Here is a 25522-nt window from a genome sequence, read left to right on the forward strand (position 1 = left end):
CACTTGTGCAAAGCTACTGTAAGAGCTGGCTGTATTAGTGTCAATGCTAATAGTAGTTGTGCTCTTTCAGCCACCTAATGTGCAGTGTGCAGCAACAGGTAGGAAAGGGGCTGCATTTTATTTGTACAGCTGGCAAAAACTCCCACACCTGAACGGTCTGGTGGAAAATGAGGTGGTTTTAAAACTCCAACTTCATGAACCTGTGGAGCCAGTGACCAGACAAAACCAATAATTGAGTAAAACCCAATTATTGATCGATCCATCTATCTGGACATGTATTTAAAAAAAATTAAAAAAAGTTAAATACTACAGCTTTAACACTTGTAATCAGTCTATTTATATTGTGTACAAGATGTGCGAATGAGACATGGAACCACAGAAATTAAAGCAAGACCCAGGTTTATTAAAAAGGATTTCTAATCTGCCACTAAAAGCACCATCAGACTACAAAAGCTTAAAGATAGATAGGCAGTAAAGTGGATAAAACAAATATACAAAGAACTAAAATTAAAACTTTGATTATAAAATATTAAGAAGGCAGTAAAAACAGCAAAACAGAAAGGAAATCAGTTTCTGAGGCGAGTTCGGCGTGACGTGCGTGAGATGGGTGTCGTCACTTTGGGGGTCTCGCTCTCTGCCATGACAGCATCTGAAGGAAGATAAAAGCTTAGTGAGACATTTCTGCAGAGTATTTAATCTTGGGTGGAAATGTATTTTTTTTAATTGATTTTTTAGACGTTTTATGAAATCATGTCAAGTTGATTATATAAGTAGAAATATAAAGTGAGATGGTTGCAGACAAATTCAAATACAAGCTGTAAAAAAAAAGACTTCCACAGAAGAAAATCTGAAAAAGTCACAAAGCAATAATTCAAATACGATCATTCAACATAATGACGTAAGCCATAAACTAATCAAAAACTTTACAAGAAATTATTCCCAAATTAAAAAGCACTGAATAAATCAAGCTTCTGAAAATGTTTATGCCCACATTAAAGGTTCTAAGGGAATTTGCAGTAGATTTTATGCTATCATTATTAGCATTTTTACAGGGATTACTTATTATATACATCAGATTTTACCGTCAAGGTTTGCTCTGCCTGTAGACCTTGGACTACTTCTTAGCTAATAATAAAAAAAAAGAAGAATCCTGTCCGCTCATAAACCTTCAACACTGGTGTTTGATGCATTTGGTCCAGTAACTCTGAACTCAGTTGTTCTGACCTGTAGGAACTTCTTTTGATCAAATTTTATTCTTAGCACCAATTATAAAAATACAGTAAACAAAGAACTTTGTTGGGTAATTAAATGAGCACAAAAGCTTCGTTAATGAGGTGCCAAAAGAAGTCGATATTGAATTAGTTTATTCAATAAACAAAAAAAAATGTTTTTTGCATCTAATTTGGACAATATTCTTTAACATTTATGATGTTTAATGGTCAGTACAATAAAACTAGGATATTAAATCATTAAATGAAAAAAATCACTCATGTGAAACAAAAAAAAAAGAAAAAAATTTGTGAATTTAATATGGATTTTTTTTTTAATTACTCAAACTGAAAATATTCTAAAATAAATAAACCCTGGCAGTCTCACCATCCTCATCCTCCTCTTCGTCGCTGCTGAAGCTGATCACTGGTTTCTTAGACTTGCGTGATTTTTGAGGCGTTACAAAAGTGTCATCGCCGTGGCTGGAGACCGACTTTGTTTGACCTGTAGGGAGGAAAAATATTTCCTTAGTCACAGTCAGTTTTTTATATATATATTTTATTAGTTTAGGAAACTGAGTAAAAGCTGTGAATTCAGACCTCTCCTTTTCTGACGGCCTCTGGTGGGTAGCAGTGTGCGACTGCTGGTCTTCGCTGCAGTTCCTTCTTCCCCTTGGTTCTCTTCCATCTCAGGACTTTCTACATTCTCCAAGCCCCGGGTGTGAACCGCTGTCAGCCGCTTCTCAAAGTCATCTATCTGGGTCTGATTGAGATATTTATGATTACTACAAGAATAAAAATAAATATTATTAAATAAAGCACACGAGTAGCTTAAATGAGCGATTCGTACACCTTAAATTGAGGTTTGGCTCCACGACGAAGTTTGGCTGTGATGGTGAGCAGAGGCTGGTAGACTCCGGATTCGGTTAGTTTGTCGCTGTAGCATTCCCAGCATTCCTGCAACCTCTTAAAGCCACGCTCACACATGGAGAGCAGGGACAGGGACATGGCCAAGTCACACCACTGGCGCTCGGTTCTGCAGAGACAAGAGCATGAAATGAGAGGTTGAGGGATTAGAAAATAAACCTGATTAGCAACATAATGCACAGTAATTCTAGACTCTGAACAAAAAAAAAAGCCTCATTTCTGATAAACATGTCATTGCTCTGACATTTGGACCTAATCTCATTTCCAGGAACCTTTTATGTCCAAATTCAGTTTTCCATTATATAATATAAAATGTCCTTCCTTTGAGCTCTGCGTATGGATAAAGAATGACTCAGAGGCTGAAGCCCGGCCACCCCAGTCATTGCATCTACTCTCAAACTACACATGAGGCTGTTTCCATGACAAAAGCACTGAATAGGAAGATGTCAGCATACATGACTGGTGAAGCGAACTGTGAACTTGATTTAATTGTTAAACTCTCTTTCTCAGAGTAAAAAAAAAAAAAAAAAAAAAAAAAAACAGCCACTAATTATCCACACATCCACCCCCACATCTCACACAATGAAATGCTGTAGGACAGCTTCAGAAATTAGGAGTGAAACTATTCGGAAGAAAAAAAATGAAATCACGCAAAGAGGCAGCAGCAAGAAAACAAGGCAATTTGTACTCACTTTGCAGTCCGGAAGCGCTGACACAGTTTCTCCACCAAAGATTCAGTTTGCCTCTCTTTAGTGATGTAGGAGAATAGCTGTCTGTGAAAACACCCAAAACTTCATTTAGCACGTTCAAAGCTTGAAATGCTTCTGTCCAAACTAGGGATGAAACAATTAACTGTGACTAATCGATTACTGAAATCAACGAATTTAGTAATCTATTGTTAGCTGGAGTATACAGACTCAAAAAAGGCAATTTGCTTAAAAAAAAACAATAATTGAGACAAAACTGCACAGAAAAATCTGTACATTTTGCACTTGAGATAAAATGTAGAATGTATACATTTAGCACCTTTGTATTTAATTTCAGCCAAACCTGTGACAGTTTAAGCTTCACCCAGTTCAGATTTATTACAACAATGCAGTTAAGGCAATAAAATATTCATTTTCTTATTTAAGAAAGGAAGTGAATTATTTTTTATTAGTATCCTTTAATGCATTTCTGTTGCACTATGGAAAAGGCTTAAGTGGTAAAATGAAAAATCTGCAGAATGTGTCATTTTTTTCCTTCCGATTAACCATTAGAATAGTCTATAGATTAACCAATTATTAAAATAAGTTATTTACATCATTAGTCCAAACCTTAAATTGCTGTACATCATTCTGTGGGCTGACAGTGAAAAAGTATTCATACCTATTGAAACGTCAATGTATGTTTGTGAATTTATTGTGACAGATCAAAGTTGCACTTAATTTTGAAGTGAAATGAGAAACTTTTGTTAAAATTAATTAAAAATAAAAACCGGAAAAGTTAAACATATGTATTCAGCATAGCCAGGACAAAGACTTTGCAAAGAATGGCAAAATGTCTTCATGTGGATGTGCAAATTAACTTGAGCTCAGCCTGGATGGAGAAGATCCGCATAGTAATTTCATAAAGTCTTACCACAGTTTGATGCAGATCTAAATGTTTGCTTGGTTATTTCTACAAGAATCAAGGGGTGTGAATACTTTTACAAGGCACAGAAATGAAGAAACAAAGAGTTTCTGTGCCTCTCACTTCATGATGGTGTTGAAGTCCTTGGAGCTCATTCCTCTCTCTGGATCCGAAAGGCGACTGATGATGTCTGGCAGCAGGTTGTAGATGGCGTTGTCCTGATGGACGACAAATAAAGTTAAAAATCTTTCAAAGCTGCCAGCTTCCACTACAGCTTCTGTGTGTGTGTGTGTGTGTGTGTGTGTGTACCTTAGTGGCCAGCTCATTGAAGAAGTTTAGAGCCAGGCTGGTGATGTGCGGCTCTGGGTCAATTAGCAGCACAGCGACCTCGCTAACTTGGCCTTTGACCTTTAGCACATCCTTAAGGACCAACTGAGTAAGAACTGTCACAGCAGTCTGCCTCACAGATGGGACCTCATCACTCAACCTAAACATGCCAAAGAGAGAGGAGGGAAAAAATGAAGTTAACGATCTGAGAGTCAGTTCTTTACATTTTTAATAATAATAATAAAAAAGGAATCGGCAACAGAAGCCAATTTAAAAAATCAATGTTCAAAACAACAGCCAACGTGCACAGTTGCTCCCACAAACAGCCCAGTTTTGGCATAACCACAATGTTGTAATAAACAATTTACATACCATATAACATCGCTGCTGGCCTTTTTTGGTAACAAGAACTCTTCATGCAAGAGCTTCAGATCATCATCATGAACTAAAATGCTGGTATCTGCCCAATTTTTAACTTGACACTCCAACTGTTATATTTCTTGAACATTTAAATTCAAGTTGTTTTTTTGGAAAATTATTAAAAAGTTATTTTTTTCAAAAATATTTAGGGCAAGTGTATAAAAGTTCACAAAAACATCTTTGTAAAAATGCAGTGAGAAACCTGGAACTAGATGATTAGTTATTTTCAGCTAAATAAAACTACACCACCAGGTCTATTGATAAGATACAATAAGTAAACGCGAAAGGAAAATCACTTCTCATCAGCTTTTCTTCAAATAAAAAGGTAAAAGTCATCCAAAACTTAAACAAAGTGACACCTTATTGGCTGGCTGCTTACAATGGGACTGGACAGGTTGTGGCAGGGCAATCAGAAACTAATTTAGCTTTACCCTCTCCCAAAAAACCAAAGAACAAAAGCACCTAATTTCCCATTTCTCATTTGCACCAAAGAGCAGGACTCCTGGCAGAGGATCACACACTTGTTCATGCTACTTCCACATGCCAATGCAGAAGCTTACAACAGCAGTGAACAGGGTAATTAATTCTTAATGCGCTTATCAGGAGGCGCCAGGGCAGCAGCCTTGAGAACAGTGGAGGTGTTGGTGTGTGGGAGACAATTAGGAAAACTAGGAAATGCTTATCGTGTAGAAAACACTGAGGGCAGTGAAGAATTAGAAAAGAAAATGTTCTACATGTCAAAACACCCGAATGTGAACGTTATCTCCTATTATAATTAAAACGGCACTTCATCAAACAGAACAACTTCAGCCTCTCAGTTGGCTGAAATGTTTAAGTGCTTTTTAAATGCAAAGGCACAAACCTTTGCAGAATGCGTGACTTTGCCCAAATATTACCGCCGTCTCCCCGCTGCGTAATTACAACCTGCTGGTCAGAGTGGCGATTAAGCCGTTTGTTGCCTTATGGTGGCCTTTCCTGATGTGGTCTGAGGCTCCGCCCAGGTTCGTGTTTGGTAATGATCCCCCTTCCTAATCTTTGAAGGAATATTAGCCAGTTGTCATGGCAACCTGCAGGGTCCGAATATAAAGCCCACTATCGGAGTTTTTGACAGCATATAGATCATCTAAAAGTTTATTTCCCACTACCTGTGGAAAAAATGAAATAAATAAATAAAGAGTAAACTTTTCCCATCATGTGGCTCAGTGGAGCATTCTGACAGTGGCAACACTCCAGTGGTTGAGAGGGACGTCACACTGAAAAGCGGTGATGGGATTCGGATGAAGAAGGCAGGAGTGTACAAGGATGTGTGTCAGTGGGTGTTTGCAAGAAGGAAAAGGAGAAAAAAAAAAAAAAAAAACTTCACTCGCAGAACACCCACTCACATGACCCATCGAGTGTAAGCATTTTTCTTATGATGTTTGATGAAACTTTTTAAAACATAATGATGGTATGGATCAACTAAATTATTTATGCATGGTGGAAAACAAGCATTTGCCTTTTTTATTAGTGACTGATGTGGCTAAACAGGACCTACCTTGCATATAGATTTTGGGTCCAGGGCTCCAAAGTATTAGGAAAACGCACTGTGAGGTCTCCCAACGCTATGATGGCATTGGCCCTGACGACGGGCAGAGTGGAGCGCTCCAGCACTGTGAAGAGGAGGCGGATGTTGTCTTCACACACTGATGGGCTGAAATGAGGACAAAATAAATGCATTAATTAAAGGAGTTGAATTGTCCTCATAAAGGTGGATTATTTCAGTACTTTTTCAATTGAAAAATGGAAACCAATCCAGAGACATTAGCCTCAGTAATATTTGAAAGGTTTATTTCTGTTACTTTCAATGATTATGACTCGCATAATGAAAACCTACAATTCTGTTTCTCAGAAAATGCTAATATTGGGTAGCACCAACAAAAAACTGAAATAAGTAATGCAAAGTGTTCTGCTAACTTGACTTATCCATTACACAGTCACTTACAGCTTCCACAAAAAAGATAAGCTAAAAAAGGTCATCGCTAAAGAAGCTGGGTGCTCTGAGTGCTGTATCCAAACAGCAATGGAAAGTTGAGCAAAAGGAAAAAGCACAAAAGTGTGTATAAAGAACAGGGAATGTTGTATCTTTGAGAGGATTGTGAAACAAAGCTGAGTGTAGAGAGTTTGGAGAAGATCTCATACATGTGTATATAGGACAATGACCATCACATTTTTATTTTAAGCCATTCCTGAACCAGAAACGGAAGCATCAGAAACATAAAAAAAATTTATATATATTTTTGATTTTTCTTCAGCTGTCAGATATAAATAGTGGAAAGAACTGCTGGAATATACATTACCATATAAAATAAATACATACGTTTTGACTTTTTGAACTGAATTACTGGAAGACCTAACTAACTTTTTGAGAGTAATGAATTAAATGTTTACATTTTTCAGTGTTCTTAGTGGCTCTCGCGTGGCTGCCAACTAAAATAATGAATTTAAAATTACCTGCCCTCTGGAAAGCTCTGTTAACATAATATAAGCAACAAATGGCTGCATTCTCACAGTTTAATACTCTGACCAAGAAATCCAAATTATGAGATATTCATGGTGAAATTGCAGAAAAGGAAAAAGGGAAGTATTTTACATTAAACTGAAAGTCAGACACCTTGTGCCAAAAGGACACCGGAGAGAGAAGCCTCTGCTTAATTAAACAAATCAGTTCAGAAGAGAAGTCCTGTGGTTTTGGAAAGCATGTTTCTTTATTTCAGAAATGTCATGTTATTTATATAAATTAGACAGCAACAAGGGGTGTTAGAGAAATGTCTTTCATTGGGGCTAAGATTTGTCCAATTTTCCTAAAACACAGAATGACGATAATCAGCCATCATTTGAGGAAAAGTGCCAGGAGAAAAAAAAGGCCCTTCAATAATTTTGATTAGAGATTTAAAAGGTTAGTGTAATTAAGCTAAAAGAAAACTGTAGAAGGCTGCAATAATCAGAGAGAATACAAGCATGTCCACATAATCAGTAGACATAATTTCATGCAGGGGTGGGAATATCAACGTGTGTAGGATTGGAACGAGTTGAAGATCCAATCTGCTCAAGCAGAGACTGTGGGAATGTCTAGAAGGCCATTTCAGTTCTGTTTCAGAATAAATACCTTCTGGTTTTAACAGTTTCCTTGGTAATAGTTCATATCATCACTAGAACCATGTTCAGTTACAGTAACATTAATAAATGCAAAGTTTGAATTGCTACAGACTGTAAGCAAGAGCAGTTGAAGTACACTAAGACAGCAAAAAGTGTTAAATATATATGCACTTTTTCTTTAGAGACTTTTTCTTTCACTGCTATAAAGTCAGTTTTATCTCAACTACATTCAGAATGAAATTACAAGGAATCCTCCCCTCCAGCTACTTCCCTAATGGCTGTGATAATTAAACACTTTGCAGCCAATTTCCAGTCTTCAGAATGGTTCAATTTAACTTATTACAAGTTTGTCAGATTCATTGGACCATCAGGATTGTATCATGGGGTCTGATTACACTCTGCACCACAGACACAAAACAACAGAAGGGATAAAGCCTCTATCTTACAGCATTAATACAGCAAAACTTAATGTTACTCTACATTTCAAATAGCTTAATTCAAAGCCAATGAATTTATCCTTTCAGCTTGTAAAAAACATCCAAACACTGGGTGCATTGTTTATTTTAAATGAAAAACTTTTTTTTTCCTTGGATGTATAATGTAATACAGAAGAGATTCTGGGTGTATTGGAGAGGGATAAGACATTCTTAAAAAATAAGAAAAAAATTACTTCTACTAAAAACAATGCAAATATTTATGTCAAGGTAAAGATGAGAACCAATGAATTTGTTCATAGCAACAATTCTATACCATTTTCATTGTTTTACAAATTTATGTGCCAAGTTTTATACCACTGATGTTCATAATTGTTTTAAATAACACTTCCACGTTAGGCAAAATGGTTCGAGACTCAGTTTGCCTCGTCTCAAGAATACCAACATATTAAATAACAACTCGACACAAGTTGGGAAAAATGGTGCAAACTGATGGAAAAAAAAAATCCTTAGAAATGGTGGCTAGCTCAATTTTCCCCTTATATAGTGATGCCTTTAGAACTAATGACAACAAAGTTAATGAGAGATTAACTGGCAACAATCTCTACAAACTTGGTATGATAACTTGGAGTGCAAATACTACAGTTTTGCAACAATTTTAATGAAAACAAGAACACGATCTATTAATTTAATAGAAAGTCGACATTTATTTCTTCTGCTACAGAAAAAAAACTGTTTATCACAAGTCTCGCTAAATTTAGTAGTAGCTCTCAATTGTTTATTTCACAAAACCTTCTTGCCAATCTGTGAACTATGTAGACCTGAACTAGCTGATATTAATTACTTAATTCATCAGGCCAAAATGAATACTGCTCATAGCTTCCCCACTGTAGCCTAAAACAATTTTACCTGAAGAGTGATGGGTGGTGCTCTTCAGTTTCCTCACCAGGACACATTGTGTTATCAACAAAATATTATAAAACAGATTAAGTTGTGTTAATTTTAGGAGCGAAAACTTTTTTTGCTACCAGCTGACACGTAGTTCACAGCAACAATTGACGGAGGGACATCAACGTGATGAGTTGTCATCCTGCCCGTTATGAAAATTGAGAAAAACTCATCTCATTTTGTAAAAACCCCCAAAAACAAACAAAAAAAAAGCAAAATAATAATAATAATATGGTTTTTAAGCCTTAGTTCTTTGAAATATTTGTATTTCTTGGAACACACCCTTTAATCGATGGCAAACTTAAAATCTTAAGTTTTAAGAACCACACTCTGCTATGTAGGACAACTTTAATAACACATATCTGGCATGCAAGACGTAGCAATGGAGAAAAATGGAAAACACAAACAGTTCAGCTCCATAAAAAAATATATATTTGCAGTGAATAAGCAAAACAGTGTGGAAACTGGTTTTCACACTGCATTTTTATTTTTTCCATATTTATTCAGACTTGGTAAACAAAATTAAACTCCATACTTTGCATGCTTAGCAACCTGCATTGTGGACTTACACCAAGATGTCGGAGCTAAACAGATGGGCAGCCAAAATGGCCAAAGATAAACTAAACTCAAAGTTTTCTAGAACAGACAGATGGAATAAAAGATGCCCTACTGTCCAAGGTTAAGAAAACGGTGTAGCGGGTGTGTGATTGTTTATTCAGCAGTGTTATATACCTTATCATCATGTACTGAGACAGTGCCAAACAGGCAGCAGTGGTGAGCTGAGGGTGGGAATAGCGTCCTGGAGAACTGCAGACTTTCACCAGCAGAGGAAGAAACGCACTCAGCAGGTTGTCCTCTAAACAGATTGAGAGATAATAAATGAAGTCGATTTAAACGCAGCTTGAAATGATGCAGGAAGAAAACTGGCAAGAGTTTTTATTTACCAGCCAGTAATTCTGTTTCACAGATTTTTCTGATGAGCTCTGCTTCAGTGTCTTCAGCAGACGCACCAATCAACCCGAGCTCCTCTTCCATGGCACTTTCATTAGCCAGCTGCTGCTTTAAGAAAAAAATAATAAGGTCAACACTAAATCAGCTCCATAAAAACTCAAAAATGCCTCTAAATCCTATTTTAGATTTAAATGAGCTGAAACCTCAATTCACTTTCAGTTGAGTCATACAGATATTTAGCTGAAGAAAAAGTAGCTCATCTGGTTGTTTGCCCCTTATTTAGTCTAAATTTGACTCAAATACAAGAATCTAAAAGCTTTTAGTTCACCTTCTTTTATTCGGTCTGTCTTTTCATTTTTAGATAATTATAGCTAAACAGACCTAGAGATAAACATTTTATTATTTCAAAACTGTTAATATTCTAAGTCATACTGTTAAGTGCTAATAAAGTTTGGCTGTAATTGAACTTTTCTAAATGTATAGAGCATAGAAATGCAACACACTTAAACTCCTCCATTCATTGGTGAATTTACTAAATGTTTTCTTGTGTCTTCCCACTGCTATGGGTGTGGGCTCAGCACCTCAAGCATGTCTTTCATTGTTCAGTTTCTTCATGACTTGCACAAAGGTTAAATGCATATACCAACTCCATTTGTTCAAAAACAAAAAAACTGAAAAAAAAAGCATGCCCACTATGCACGATTCAACATTAAACACCGTCTCTCTTCCACTATGAAGTTCAGTCTTGTATTTTTATGAGACAGTAAAGAAGTAACCGAGATGAGTTTAGAAATGACAGAACAAACTCCCACGCTAATTAAGGGAACATCTATCCTCCTTTCTTCTGAAGGACTGAACAATTAAGAACTGTCACTAATCTGTCTGTCACTAAAATGAGTTTCATTATCAAGCCACCCAGTAGAGACCCACTGACTGAAAAATGTCTCATCTCACAGCTGGTTGGATGAGGTTCAGCTTTAACTTTAAATAGGATTAAATCATCCATAGAAGCACTTTAAGTGATCTTTTCCAAATAAAACAGATTATTATGTATAAAAACCTGGTTGGAGTTCATTAATGTTGAGTCTGATATGGATTTTAATCTAATTATTATTATCAATCCAATTAGTTTATTATGACCAATCCAGTTTAACAAACAATACACATAATGATAATATAAAAACATCCCAGTTAATATCAACAGTCATTCCTGTAATCATTCATTTTAGGCATGTTGTTGGGACTTTAACAGTAATAGAGTACTTCTAGCAGGACATCAAAAAGCAACTTTTGTTGCAAATGAAAAGCCATTAATCCTGTGAATTGGTGTACGTGTGTTATAGAGGTGTTGTGACTGATTAAGCTTTCCACATCATTGCCTTGATGGTACTGAAGCCAATGCTTGGCTTTTATTTATTGATTTCTCCTCTGCTGTAAACAATTACTCTTGTAGTGTAAAAATCATTTAATCAGTTTAAGATATTTTAATTTTGTGAACTGGATTATAGACTTACCAACTGTAGTATTGAGTAGAATTGAAAAATGAAATTGTTCAATGCATATTTTATATTTAACAATTGCATTATTCTCACAATATAGATTCAATTTGCCAAAACAAAAGTTAAAAGTTTTTTTTTTTAAACTGCCATAAACCAAATCTAAAATTTCCAGAAGTGACATACAACATTATGGATAACAAGTACATTTTTTTTTTACGCTTTCTAAACAAATAATATATTGATCTAAAAAAATACAATTTGGAGAAATTTTTCAGAGTGAAAATATATTCTAATACAATAATGAAAATAAAGTTCACACTATTGGCTCCATCTCTTCTGAATCAGTTAAAAAGTGATTCAAACATCATAAAGTATTGTCTGTTAGGCCAATTCTATTGTCATAATTCATCCAGATAAATACTGAACTTTAATGAAAATTTAATTTACTCGACACGGTAACAATGTTAAATGTAGCTTTATCATCTTAGGAGTTTTTCAGTGCATGACTTCAGAGCTTTTGTAGAGTTGTTCTACTCTGTGGACATGCTGCAAATCTATTTCACAATAGGGAAAATAAAATTACCATTAAAAGCAGGAAATATTAGAAGAACTGTGGGATTTTAGTTTCTTTTTAGTAGATTAATTTAAAGAAGTTGCACTGTAGAAAAATAAAAAATGTTTCAATTGTGTAACTTGTCTGATGGTCTAATTAGATATTACATAACACTGACATACTTTAACCCTTACAAAATGGCAGAAAGTAGTTTGAACACAACCATAATTAGTGGGTGTGTCACCCATTTCCCAAGAACTCTGTATTATGTTGTGTGGAACACCTGTACAGCCGCTCATTACCTTAGCTTTACTGCCTGGGCCTTTCTCCTTCTCCTCCCTCTCTTCTGTCTCTCCTCTCCTCCTCCGCAGCTCAGCGCTCACACTGCGCTCAAGATGAGACACCTGCCAAAAAGCAACGCATCCGCAGAGAGCCAGCAGCTGGGCCAGACACACACAGTTCACTGCAGGAGAGAAAACATGTGGCCATGTGTGATTAAGGGTGGGCTGACAAACGGCAGGAATAAGTCTTGTAGCATTTTGTAGACAGCAACATGGTAGACAACACGACTAACCTTGTTCTTCTTGGTCACTGGAGTCTTGAGATGCATCATGGATTTGGCCAACATCCTTGTTGACTTCACCGCCTTCAGCAATCTGATCAAGTAAGAGTCGAGCGCTTCTCTGGAGCAGCCGGGAGCACAGCTGGTCTGGGGACTCAGCCAGGAAGTAGATGAGACGGACGGCCTGTTCCATAAAGCTCTGCCAGTAAGGGTCTTCCATCACCACACCTTGGACACAAACAGTGGAGACAGAAAAATTAGAGGAAGAAACCATATCTGGTGGAAAGAATAGGAAAAAAAATTCAAGGGCACATTGTTTACCATCAGCAACAGCCTGTGTAAGGCAGGTGAACAGCTGATGGTCCTGGGGGAGTCTGAATGGAGCTCCTTTTGATTGCTATTGGGTAGACAAACCATAACAGGACAGACTTAAACTTTCAGATGTAATTAGTCAAAGTCTGGGCTTTAAGGTATTCTTACCATTACTTTTTATTTACAATGCTTTGTAAAACTATTCACACAACTAACTTCCACATATTGTCATAGAAAAGCAACAAACTGATTTTTTTTTAGGGGTTGTGTGTGATCAACCAAAACAAAGTGGTTCATAACCATGAAGTGGAAGAAAACATCGTTCTTTTTTAAAATAATGTATTTACAAACAAAACTCTGCTTAGTGTGCCTGTATGTATTCAAAATAAAACCATTTCCAACTTGATTCCTAAGTCACAGAATAAAGAGTCCACTTATATGTAATTTAATCCCAGTATAGTCACTGTTCTGTGAAGGCTTTGACCAAAGGCCAGTTGAGTGTTACATTTTTTATCTTTGACAAAATCTCATATATTCAAACTTACCCTGACATGATCAGTGATACTGCAAATGGTGATCACTGTATCTCTTGCAAGAAGAAAGTCTTCAGTCACTTTTTCTCCCAGAGCCACAGAACAAAGAGTGTCCAAGTTACTGAGCACCACTTCTCTCTCTGCCCTGTTGTAGTTGCAAATAGAGATACTTGTTGAAAACTAGAACTAGCGTACACATTTCAGAATACCAAATTATCTCGTCTTCATGCAAAGTCGGGTAATAACACTGCCCCACATGACCTCTTCTACTCTCTGCTGGTTTTCCCAGTACTAAGCTGAGCCCAGATATTACATGTAGGAGGACGGGTTAGGAGAAGCACACAAGGTTTAATAGGTTATAAATGCTGCTGATGCTGGATGAGGAGAAGAGGCAGTGTGGGTGGACTGCAAATACTCTTTACTCTCTCACTCTTCCCCAAAGCAACCATATTCTTGGAGGTAGCTGGAACGGGGAGAACATATTTTACATATATAAAGATATATGTATATATAAATAAAAAATAAGATAAAAAGGCCCTGGCAAGAAGCCAAGTTTTATGGTCGTGACTTCAATTACAATGAAGAGGAGCAGAGGCTGGGCTTGTATTCTGACTAATGAGGATTTGCAGAATGTCAAGTAGCTGAGGCAGGACTAAAATGTAAAGAGAAGAGCTGTTATTCAGGCAGGAATAGCACCAATTTTCAATGTATTTTTACCACTAACCTGCTCAAATCATAATGGCTACATTTTCTCCCCATCAATACGACTGTGCTAAACATCAGTGCAATACATCTGAGTACACGTGAAATAATTGTTGGGTGTTGAAACAGATAAAATGTCATCTAAAGAAACATTTGACATTTGAGTTAAAGTGCAGCTGAAATGTAAACCTCAATTTATTCCTCTGACATACTAATCCTGTTTAGCTTTTATACCTATTAAAAAGCACAGATATGATTCTAGGTAAAGATTTATAACATAAAATAAGGAGGAGTCAGTGTGCAGAAACCTTGTGTTACAAATAAAAAAAATTAAATATTCATTTTGGTTGATATTCAACCTTTACTGCATGGTATATGAGTAACTACCATACTAACTTTGTGGTACTCTAAACAGATGTTATTTAAATTAAATCTGTTATTTTAACTGATTTTTAGCACTACCATAAGAAAACTGCACTTTTTTCCACCCAAAATGTTTGTTGTATTAAAAGACAATAAAATGTTGAGTAATTTACCGTGCTGCCATGCCCAGCAGTAACACTGCAGCTCGTTTGTGTAAGACAGAGGCTTCTCGTTTACCGGCAAATCTCTCCCACAAAACCTGGATTACGGTGGATTGGAGATTGCTGCCACTGCCGAAGAACTCCTGCACCTACAGAGACATTTACAGTTACAACTCTCTGTATGTTTAGGAACCAAAAGTATTTCTGCAAATTCTCCCAAATTAATATTTTGTCACATTTAGACATTTTTCATGATCTTGGAACTACAGTACTGCTAATTAATCCAATGATTCATATAATAATTACTCACAATTTCCTCAAGACACTGGATAGTACCCAGAGATGCATCCACCATGAGCTCAGAGAGACTGTCGACGAGAGTCTGTGCTTTCATCCTGTTAAAAAGACCAGACGGCTGGTTTTTCATTTTAAAAAAACAAAAAAAAACACTGAAGGTTTTTGTTGCAAGGCAAAATAATATCCAACAGGCAGCCAGACAAAACAATTTCATTCTGCTCTAATCCTCCAAGCAATTAGAAGATTATATGCAAAACGTCTAAATCGTATAGCAAACCACCAAGAATGTGTGTTCTAACAGGGGTTTATAATATCCACAAAAACAGCTGGCAATATAGTAAAGTTTAAGTGTTGAATCATTTCTAATCTTTAAAAGAGATCTTGATGAACATTTCCATAGGTAGCCTAACGCCTGTTTTAGGTTTTCTTTGAACTTGCTTTCGTAGTTACTTCCATCCTGGATTAAATTTAAAAAATTATAGTCTGCCATGTAAATATATTATAAACCTCGGCACATGACTATATTTAAAGTGGTTAAGCACAGACCTGACTGTGTCTCCTTGCGGGTTCAGGTACAAGCGTCTGTAGGCTTGAACGACAGCATCTTTAATGGCAGCATCCGTTGACCACACCAGAGGCAACATCTTCCTCACTCCACTGACAGAGTTAGCAACACTGAATTCGTGCACCGTCACACAAAACTGCACTGCTTCTTGGACAACTTTAAGCAGAATAAGAAAACAACAAATAAACATGGAATTATGAACTTCATGTAAACAGAATCTACTCAAAAATTTGGGAAAGTAAAATGACAGATCCCACAGTGAAAGTGGACATCTACCTGAAGTTGTTTTCAAATACAGCATGTTGTTGATGACAGATATTGCTTGTTCCACTTGTAAGGAAAATGTTTCCATGTTTCTCAGGTACTGCACCAACATCTCCTGCTTCTTCAGGTCCCCTTCATCTCCCTCTTTATCTCTCTCTCTTTGTGGGGTTGGTGGCAAATTCTGACCGACATCTGAAGCATCTTCATCAGAGCCTGGGGCAAACAAGAGAGGTAAATCACCCAGTCAGTGAGGGCTCCAAGTTTTTTTTCCTGCAGGTGCAATGGGGGAGCTTGCCGATTTCTAAAGGGTGCTGTGAACTCATTATAGGTCTCTAACACATTGAACCTACAGTCACCAACAATGCGTCTAATAAATACAGTATGTGGCTTTATGGTGATACCATTCATTACAAACATTTAAAAAAAAAAACTTGGTCTTAAACACCCACACTTGGCATGGTGGTAACAGAAGAGGCAGACAGAAGATGCATTTTTACACCTAGGAGTCAGATTTCTTCACAACAGGAAAAGGTGGTTGTTTTTGTGGTAGAAGGGGAAGTTTTTTTTTTTTAAAGAAAAATCTGTTTTCATCTAGGGTCTTGGAAATTATCAGTCAGGTCAGTGGTTTAACAGTCATTGCTGCTGTACAGGTAGTTCCCCTCCCCACAAGAAGACAAAGAAAACTGTTTATAGTTCACTGATTACTTATATCAAACACTACTTATTGAGGTCTAAAAATAGGACTTTATGATACTGCATATTTAAGAACTCCTGAGTGCTGTACATGATACATTTGTGCCCTTATTTGCTTTGCAGCATATTGCTAACCTGGTGTGACTCTAGTTCTTCTTGCTGACTACAGTGAAACATGAACAGAATGGATTTGATGATTTTTTCTGAAACTTCTCTGTTGAGCCTCAAACATGATGGATATTTTTGCAGAATTGTTTTTGTGCCTGTATAATCACCAAGCAGTACAAGCTCTGCCTCCCACTGGTTTACAGGATGTGTAATGATGTCAAAGGTTCATCGCTTTTACCCATAGTATTTCCTTTGTTATTGATTCATAGCCATATTCACAATAGACTTCTTTTAGGGTACTTTTTTGGCATTTAGATTACATTTAATTACAATCAATTTTTTTTTATAAAATATTTCACCACATGTATATATATAAAAAAAAAAAAAACATTTTTTGAACTTTTATTTTCTTGGGGGTGCCATGTCTGACTCAGGGGGAGTTATTGCATCCTCCACCGCTACCCTCGAGCCACCAAGGCACTCATTGCTCTCAATTTATAATCTGCTGCTTGAACTGAGCATTTTCTAAAGCTTCAGCCTAATAATTAAGTAACCTTTTACCTTTTCATAATGTGTGAAAAGCAGTTATACACACTACATTTAGAACAAAAGAAAACAAAAGCGAGAATACATGAAGGTAGAAACTTGCAGGACAATTTCAGAGCTGCCATTATAAAACTTTAGAAAATTACAACCCAAGTCAACTAGTAAATGGTTTGGTGGGTTGAGGTTTTGTTTATGTGCAGATACATTCAGATTTGAATGAGGGGAGGTTTGAGAGCAGAGTGAACACTTTTGAGTCTTAGTTGTGTTGTTTTTTGTAACATTAGATGCAGCCATGTCAATACCATAATGCTTTCTCTATTGTAACATATCAATGTAATAAAATTAGCAGAGAAACTGACTTTTCTAGTCAAAGTTCTTATTCTTATGGCAAATAGGTGCACAAGTGGAAAATAAATGTCTTTGTAATTGAGCTGTCAGACCATCAACACACATCTCTGACGTTGCATTTGAGTCAACATGAAAAATGTTTAACTGTTTAATTAAATTACTTGTTTATCATCTGAGATGACATTAACTGGTGGTGCAGGAAGCGTGAAGTGAAGTATAGCTTAGACAAAGGCTTGCGACAAATTACACTGTCATGTAGGCTAAAAAGATATATATATATAGAAAAAAAAAAACTAGCCAGAGAAATGTGAAAGTGCAGCAAAATGTTCATCTGGAATTTGAGAGAACGCTTAATGTTTGGGCCAATATGTATGCTCTTAAGTCATTATAGAGATTAAATACTTGTATTACAAATTGAGTTAAGGCGAGGCTTTCAAACAGAAGAACATTACACTAAAGGTCAAACATGTTTGATGGCTAAGTCATGTTGAGGGGCTGTACCCGTGGTTTTGATGCAGTGCACAAAATAATTATTAATAAAAAATGAATTAAAATCATCTCCAGATTTTTCATTTGAACCCCAAAAATCAACAAGTCTGATCAGAACAGAAATTCAACACATGGAAGTAACAAGGTTGACCCAAACACACAAAACAGGGTAAGGAATAGATACTGAAGGCCAACATTGAGCAAGACATTTAACCAAAAACATTGACTGGTGTATGCATATATTTGAGCTTTTATGTTTTTTGACCATGTGGATAACAAAAAGTTTACAACTCAAATTCATGCCACCAATTTCTGTTAAAAAACAGAAGGTGCTCCTGGTTCCAGAAGGCTACTTGGCTCTCTGGCAAACTGAGCAGATGGACACTTTATACATTCTATATATACTGAACTTGCCTACAATGTTTGATAACCAAGATCAAATTCAAATGACTTTGAATCAGTTTTACATTTACAACCATGTGGGTGAATCAACTTTTCATTAGCAACTCAATCTCTTAGAAGTATATATCTAATATTTGTTCTCTTGTGCATTTTGTAAACCATTTTCCTATTTTTATTAAAATAAAAAGAGCTTTTACCTTTGAAAATCAAGCCCAGTGTGTCCATTAAACTCTCAGCGGTGACTGTGGTCAGAGAGGCAAACATCTCTGATTCTGGGAACCAACTGTGAGCTTTTACGCAAAGCTTCACAGCATTCCTGCAGAGAGAGGAGCACAGACATTTTACCTGACTAATTCTAGGCTGTGTGACAGACCTGATCCATGAGCAGCGTCACTACCCATCAACGTCAACTGGTTATTAGCATCACCTGTATTTGTTGACACGGAGGTACTGCGCTATCTTCACTGCAGTTGCTCTGTCGTCATCTTCTGGTTTTTCGTCCTCCACCTCCACACCTTCGTTGTTCTCTTCCTCTGCTTCACTTGTGGGCTCCAGGGTTGTCCTGACAGTAACAAGGAGCTCAGGCTCCATGGCAGCCCACAGCTCAGACGCCTTGATCACTGCAACTACAGCGAGGAAAAGGAATATATACATACATTTATTATATTTCACTGGCAGATGGTCGTGTAAAAGTGCCAAAGAAACATTTGAAACCAATGTATTGAAAGATTAAAATAGCAACAGAACAGATAACTGTATTTTCTGAAATTAATTATGTGAACCTATTTCTGAAGTTGAGAAAAATTAAAACATTTCTGTTCAGACAGCAGCACTGAGTGACAATTAATTTATGATTTTATCTTTAAATTTAATTTGGAGGAAAAGGCAATTAGAACCGCTGATGTGTCATAATTCCAGCTAAAAACTATTACTGTCTTAGCTCATTTGCATGAGTATTTTTACTAATTACATTTCAAACTATTAAAAATGCCAGACATAAATAAGTGTGGGAAAAAAAAACTTATGAGAAGATTTAAAGTTAGACCTTTGGGATTTCTTTTAATCAGTACATATTCATGTGGTGGGTTTATGGAAATTTGAATCAGCCCTCAGATTGTTAAAAGTAACAGCTCATGGATCACTGAACGGCACCAAGACCAAAGTGGGCTTCTTGCATCAGACACTCACACCCACACACACAATGTAAGCTCTATTCCAGAGATTACTCCACTGTGACTCTAAAGGAATAATTTGGATTGAGCCAAGTCTCTGTCGGCAGGCCCTTACAGCAGAGCAGAAATCCTCCTCTGCACTACCAAGATTACCTGCCATTCAAATGCAACAAGAAGCCAACACTCATTCAGTGAGCTCACATTCGCCTTGGTTTCATCACTGGGCAAAAAAAAAATATAAATACATGTATGATTAAAGAAGTCTAACAGAAGCAGAGAAATCTGAAGGACTATCACAGAAGCTGTGATTACCAGGTGCTTTTCCCTCTAGCTTCTCTTTCATTTCTCTGAGTTTTGCTGTTTCTGTTTCCAAGGGTTTCTTCAGATCTGCACTGCTCAGCTGAAAGACAAGAACAAAGCTTTGTGTTGTGAAACTTGAAATATTACCTCTATTCACAGTTTAAAATCACACCAGTTTGAATTACCTTGCAGCTATAGGGATTGTGCGCAATGAAAGCTGCCAACAGCTGGATGGCACTCTTCACTGCATTTATCGATTTGTCCATCAGGCGCCCAACGGCGAGCCCCATCACCTCACTGTACCTACACAGGGGCAGCGCCTGAACACACACACACACAAAAATGTTTACCATCAGCTTTTATTATTTTGTCCTAAAGTTTCAGTGTTGTCCTTTAGAAAAATGTCAAACATTTCATATTTAAAATACAATTTAAAACTCAGTCTGTTTTGGATAACCAAAACATGACAACACATTGTCAGAATAGCTGGGAAAAGCAAGGAGACCAAAAATTGAGTCTTGTGGAACACCATTAGTTCAATCACAGCATTCACTGTCAAAGTATTTCATAAAAGCAATGTACCTTGCTGTTGACAATTCGTGTGTAAACTTGGAGCACACGTGCTCTGACATGGGAGTGTGTGTCATGGAGATGTTCCTGCAATATGTCAAAGAAGCGGTCCCGGTCGGCTCTGCCAGACTCATCCAGCCCATCGCCACATAGGACTCGTACAAGAATTTCTCCAAGCACCTCACAAACAGCAACACGCATTGTGTGGCTCTAGAAAACAAATGCAAATCAAACAGTTTAACATATGAAGTTCTTTTTTCCCCCTCTGCAAAGTGGAAAAAGTAAAGATACAAGATGAGTCTGCCCTCAGATTACCAAAGACGACAGTCACAGCTCAACGAACAGCAAAGAGAGCTGGGTGAACTTTTTGCCTTCTGCACACACACACACACACACACACACAAACAAACTGTCAGCATCAGCCAAAGCAATTACTCCGCAGTAACTGTAGAGGAATAATTCTGGCTGAGCTAAGTCTCTGTCGGCAGGCCCTTACAGCAGAGCAGAAATCCTCCTCTGCACTGCCAAGATTACCTGCCATTCAAGGCAACAAGAACCCAACTCTCACTCAATGAGCTCATATTCGCCTTGGTCTCATCACTGGGCAGAACATGAATGAAACGAAAACAAACAAAAACTCTGCCAAGCTGTGCAAGGGAGGCAGAAGCTACTGAAACAGAAGGTGTTAGAGATTGTCCCACATTTGTACTCGGAGCATAATGAAAACAAGTTCTTGGGTGAAAACGTGGGTGCAAATGAGGCTCCGTCTGAGTAATATTGCAGTTTTTATCCGTATAATTTGTCATTAAGAAACAGGGATGGGCTGGTTATGTAAGTACACCATGATTTTTAAAGTCACGGCTTCAAACATTTTCAACATAATTTGAAGTCGTTTTAATGAGATGCCAGGAGAAAGTTCCTTAGTGACCATAGTTTTCTCCAGCTGTATGGAGCAAGAAGCAATAACAATACCCTCAGCTGCCTGCTGCTACACACTGCCGGTCGGCAGCCTGAAAGAAGGCAACAACACTTATCTGGTGCCCACAAAAGAGAAAAATTAGGCTTGGAAATATTTCTTGTCTCAGGTATTGGTGATGTAGAAAATAAAGAAGTGCCTCCCACCATCTTAAATCTGTTAAAGCTACAGTTAGCAAGAGTAAGCATGAAGGTCACTACAGTCTCAATTACAGAATATAACCTGACTAAATAATAAACAGCACGTTAAAGTCCGAAATGTGACATTTTACTTAAATATTTGTATCAATAAAATTAATACATTTGATAATATAAATATGAGTCAAGGGTTATGTTACTTTAGCAGAGCTGGGAATAATTGTTGAAGTTTGGTTTTAAAGACAAGAAATTAAATCATAAATATTGTTTTTCATCATGATGCAGTTTCCCCCAGTGTATTATAAGCCTGGCGGGCCACCAGGCTTTACTTGAGCCCCCACCAAGCTAAGCATTGTTTATCTATTTAAGTCTTTTTAAAGTGTTTGCATTTTCTAAGATTTTACAGTTGGGTTCAGGTATTAATCTTCCAATCACACATAATTATCAAGACATTTTAAAATTTCCTGTCAATTTTAAATATTTTTTAACTCAAAAACACGACGGGCTGCTGGGTGAATAACTGCCCTAGCGCCCAGCCACCAGGCTTAGCAAGTTTTCTGGGGAAAACTTTGATGATGTGAATATTGTAACGACATTTTGTTTTTACACAAGATTATCAAATTACAAAAGTCTCATAAAGATGTCAAAAAATGCATTTTAAAGAACACAAACCTCTCCTTCCAGGTGAGTGATGAGGACACTAATGTTGGGGATCATTAATTCTGGTACCAGGCCACCGAGTTCTGACAGAAAAGACGCAAAAGCTTTGACACCAGAACCTTCTCTGGCAAGCTCTTCACTTGACTTCTGACCAATTTCCCTGAAGGAAAAAAAATAAGAGTTTCAATAGCAGATCTCAAATAAAACTGAAGTTTAAAAGCATCAGTAAAGGAAAAATGTACTGACCTTATCACTTCTCCAATAATTGCCCTGACTCCATACTCTGTGCTCCACACAGACACAGCTTGTGCAAATACTGAGGACAACTGCTCAAAGTGTTGCAGCATCTGGATGACCTTTACACTGGCACCTGAAAGAATTCAGATAGCAACATTTAAAATAGAACAAATTTTAAACAGCAAAGATTGCCATGTTGTATGAACTACATTCACAAAATCCAAGGCAGCTGGGAAACGAACCTAAAAGGTGGTTGTATTTGGTGATCAGTATGCCGAGAAGGTGAATTATACAATCTCTTGTTGGTTTGTTCTTGACATGGCTGATGGTTGGATTCTCCAATAACTTGTAGCAGCAACAAGTCACACAGCTGTGAAGAATTCAAGGTGATGTTTTAATTTTGTTCATCTAAAGCCATGAGTTACTCAAGGGTTAGTGTCCTGCCAGTTTTTAGATGCTATACGAACTGATTCAAATGCTCCCACTATATCCTTAGCATGTCAAAGTTCTGCATGGACCTGCTAATGAACCACCATTTATTGTTATATCAGCCTAAAATTAAGAAGATGTTAGGGCTGAAATGCCGACTAAAACACAAGACAAATGGCTCCCAAGAAAAATTTGTTTATGAACTGATCACAGAGGAAACAAGCAATTTCACATAGTTCTGAGATCTTCCTAAAAACTACATTTACAATGAAATTATACATAAATAAATGGTTACAAGCAAGCATGTTATGTAAGTAAATTAAAATCTGAGCCTGGCTCAGAGCTAAATTGACATTGAAGTACCTGATGAACTCCTCTTCCACCAGGGAGAGGCTCCAGAGAGAACGGATGTCCAGTTGAAGGAGCTGGACAAGAACATGCAGAACCCGCTCTCTCTCAGAATCCCACTGCAGCAGTCCTTCACCGCCTTTACCTTTTTTACTACCCTGTTACACAAAGAAAGCAAGGTCTTTCAACTCTAAATGTATTGGACTCTAACGGTTCCAAATGGGAGATAAAATGAAAAAAATTCAAATGACAAAAACAATATCCTCAGATTACCAAAGATGACTGTTCATATCTGTCAAACCTGCCATAGACTACAGCCTTTTGTCAGCTGATACATAAACATTCACACACAGACAAACAAGAAGTTACACAATGTTTGACATCTTCTACATATCCCACGAAATTTCTCATCATGGGCATAAATTATAGAAGATGGACGTTTGACTGTAGGTGAGCCCTTACAGCAGTGTAATAAAACTCAATCACACTACCAAGACTACTCACCAAACAGCTGACTAAGAACCACAGTTTCTAAGTGTAATCAGATCATAAATAATGCCAAGGTCTCATCACTGGATATGGTCACATGAAGAATACTCAAAAACAAAAGTCACTGACTATACCATTTAGCCACTAACAACTTTACCTTTCCAGGTGCTGTGATGATACTTTGTCTGTAGGAGACACTTTCGAGGCTCTCCGTGAGTTTGCATAGCAAGAAGACACTCATTTTAACAGCATTTAGTTTTTCTTTGCGCTCTGCAGTTGAGAAGGTGGTGGAGGTGAGAGCCGTTGGCAGAGAAACAGCCAGATCACTGACCACTGAAAAAAAAGAAACCAGTTAATGAAGCAAAAGGCTAAAAGGATGTCCATTTAAAAAAATATTTATACACATACAAGAGACTAACCTTTAACAAGTAATTCCAAGGTATCCTCTTTTACCCCAAGCTCCAAAGAATTAAAATGCCTAAAAATTAAAAGACAATAGCTTTGTACTATTATTATTGATGGTAATATTTACAAGAATTACATGGTAAGTACTTACTGCAGAACACTGTAACCTGTGTCAAAGTGTTCCAGTATACATGAAGGGCCTTGGCTTCGTAGTCCCATCTTGAATTCTGATGCAAACAAGTAAACATTTATTTACACCTTTATATTTACAATACTTCTACTCCTGGTGTCAAAAATGAATGCAAAAACCTCAAAACATGAGCAGAAAGGAGTGGAGAACACAAAAATACTGTTAGGAATTTCACGTTATAAGCTGAGGTAAAACATATCTTAAGTTTTGTGTAAAAGATATTAAATGCACAAAATACACCAATAACATTTGGTTAGAGAGTACAAAAACTTGGGGAAATAGATCACAAGTGACAAATCTTTAAACAAGTTTATTTCCAAATATTTTGTCAGTGAAACAGGAATAACAATAACACACAATGTAGTTCTGTTTTTTCCACTTTTCCTTTAAATTAACACAGGTTATCCATTTGCCTAAAGAGCAATAAATGGAAGAAACAGAACTAAGCGGTTAAAACAAAAACGATCCGTTCACTGCGATCACCATAATGCTAGAGTACATCGAATTTCAATCATACGTACATAGACATAAGATCACATCTAATGAAAAATACTTACTATTGAGATGGGATGGCAGTTGTTTTGCCGGAATCACATCTTGAACTACGTATTGATTAATACCTCCCGTTTTAACCAGGTCTCCCACACACACTGGCACAAAAAAGTCCCACGACATCTCTGCGTAACAAAGACAACTCAAAATTAATCAAAACTTTGACCAACTCAGAGACACAAATAAGCGCTAACGTTACGGTCACATCCAGATGTATTTAGCTCATTGTTAGCACTGGTATAGCTAGTACTAACTTTAAATACTAAATGCATTTGGGTACATAAAGTAGAAAAAAATACCAAAGTTAAAAGTAGTCTTGTAAGTTGAGAAAAAACTAAGTTGTTATGAGTGGTTCAAGCCGCTAATGTTACTGAAGCTAACACGATATTAGCATAATCGTTAGCCTAAGACTCACTAGTCTTTACATAAGTTTTAGGCGGACATTGTGTCAGAATGACCATGTTTACAACTTTAACAAAGGTAAAAACACAACGTTACCTCTTTCCGTGGCAGCACGTTTTGGTACTTAAAATCTCGTAGGGAAAATTGCCTGCTGCCTCCCTTCCCACCGTCCGTAAACGGTTTCCGTCTGGAGTTTTTCAAATTTGATGCCACCGCGCGCCAAATCAACAAAACGATGACGCATATCGCGTCAGACCTAGTTTTAAATTCTGACCCAATACCACCACCTGGTGGTCA

The 25522-nt window shown here is 37.1% G+C and overlaps 1 protein-coding gene and 3 non-coding genes across 5 annotated transcripts; all 4 read right to left on the reverse strand.

The window, feature by feature from the left end:
- Positions 1-382: 382 nt before the first annotated feature.
- Positions 383-25468, reverse strand: ncapd2 (non-SMC condensin I complex, subunit D2). Of its 2 annotated transcripts, none has more exons than XM_032558261.1 (32): positions 25322-25468; positions 24829-24948; positions 24233-24308; positions 24096-24154; positions 23834-24009; positions 23203-23345; positions 22653-22780; positions 22420-22543; positions 22186-22333; positions 20413-20610; positions 20016-20150; positions 19843-19930; positions 18786-18984; positions 18556-18674; positions 15785-15985; positions 15490-15664; positions 14957-15041; positions 14659-14795; positions 13433-13565; positions 12897-12972; positions 12588-12803; positions 12316-12476; positions 9955-10066; positions 9743-9866; positions 6028-6183; positions 4056-4233; positions 3870-3964; positions 2828-2908; positions 2061-2244; positions 1809-1971; positions 1597-1713; positions 383-649 (listed from the first exon to the last, which is right to left on the reverse strand). In XM_032558261.1, the coding sequence occupies exons 2-32, from the start codon at positions 24944-24946 to the stop codon at positions 567-569; spliced, it is 4188 nt and encodes a 1395-aa protein (XP_032414152.1). In that variant the 5' UTR covers positions 24947-24948; positions 25322-25468; the 3' UTR covers positions 383-566. The 2 variants fall into 2 exon arrangements, with proteins under 2 accessions (XP_032414152.1, XP_032414151.1); XM_032558260.1 differs by having other exon boundaries at positions 9955-10069.
- On the reverse strand, positions 19463-19756 carry LOC116717966 (small nucleolar RNA U85). Its single transcript, XR_004338855.1, has one exon. It is a non-coding gene; the product is annotated as a small nucleolar RNA U85 (small nucleolar RNA).
- On the reverse strand, positions 20702-21006 carry LOC116717970 (small nucleolar RNA U85). Its single transcript, XR_004338859.1, has one exon. It is a non-coding gene; the product is annotated as a small nucleolar RNA U85 (small nucleolar RNA).
- Positions 23447-23765, reverse strand: LOC116717965 (small nucleolar RNA U85). The gene has a single exon (XR_004338854.1). It is a non-coding gene; the product is annotated as a small nucleolar RNA U85 (small nucleolar RNA).
- Positions 25469-25522: the final 54 nt, after the last annotated feature.

Source organism: Xiphophorus hellerii, chromosome 3 (genome assembly GCF_003331165.1).
Source record: "Xiphophorus hellerii strain 12219 chromosome 3, Xiphophorus_hellerii-4.1, whole genome shotgun sequence".
Classification (NCBI taxonomy): domain Eukaryota; kingdom Metazoa; phylum Chordata; class Actinopteri; order Cyprinodontiformes; family Poeciliidae; genus Xiphophorus; species Xiphophorus hellerii.

Excerpts from the sequence above, each read along its gene's own strand:
- ncapd2 (XM_032558260.1), bottom strand. The coding sequence starts at position 24,946 with ATGTCGTGGGACTTTTTTGTGCCAGTGTGTGTGGGAGACCTGGTTAAA. Across the intron at positions 3,965-4,055 it reads TCAATGAGCTGGCCACTAAG|GACAACGCCATCTACAACCT; the intron begins GTACACACACAC and ends GTCGTCCATCAG. Across the intron at positions 2,245-2,827 it reads CAGCGCTTCCGGACTGCAAA|AACCGAGCGCCAGTGGTGTG; the intron begins GTGAGTACAAAT and ends TTGTCTCTGCAG.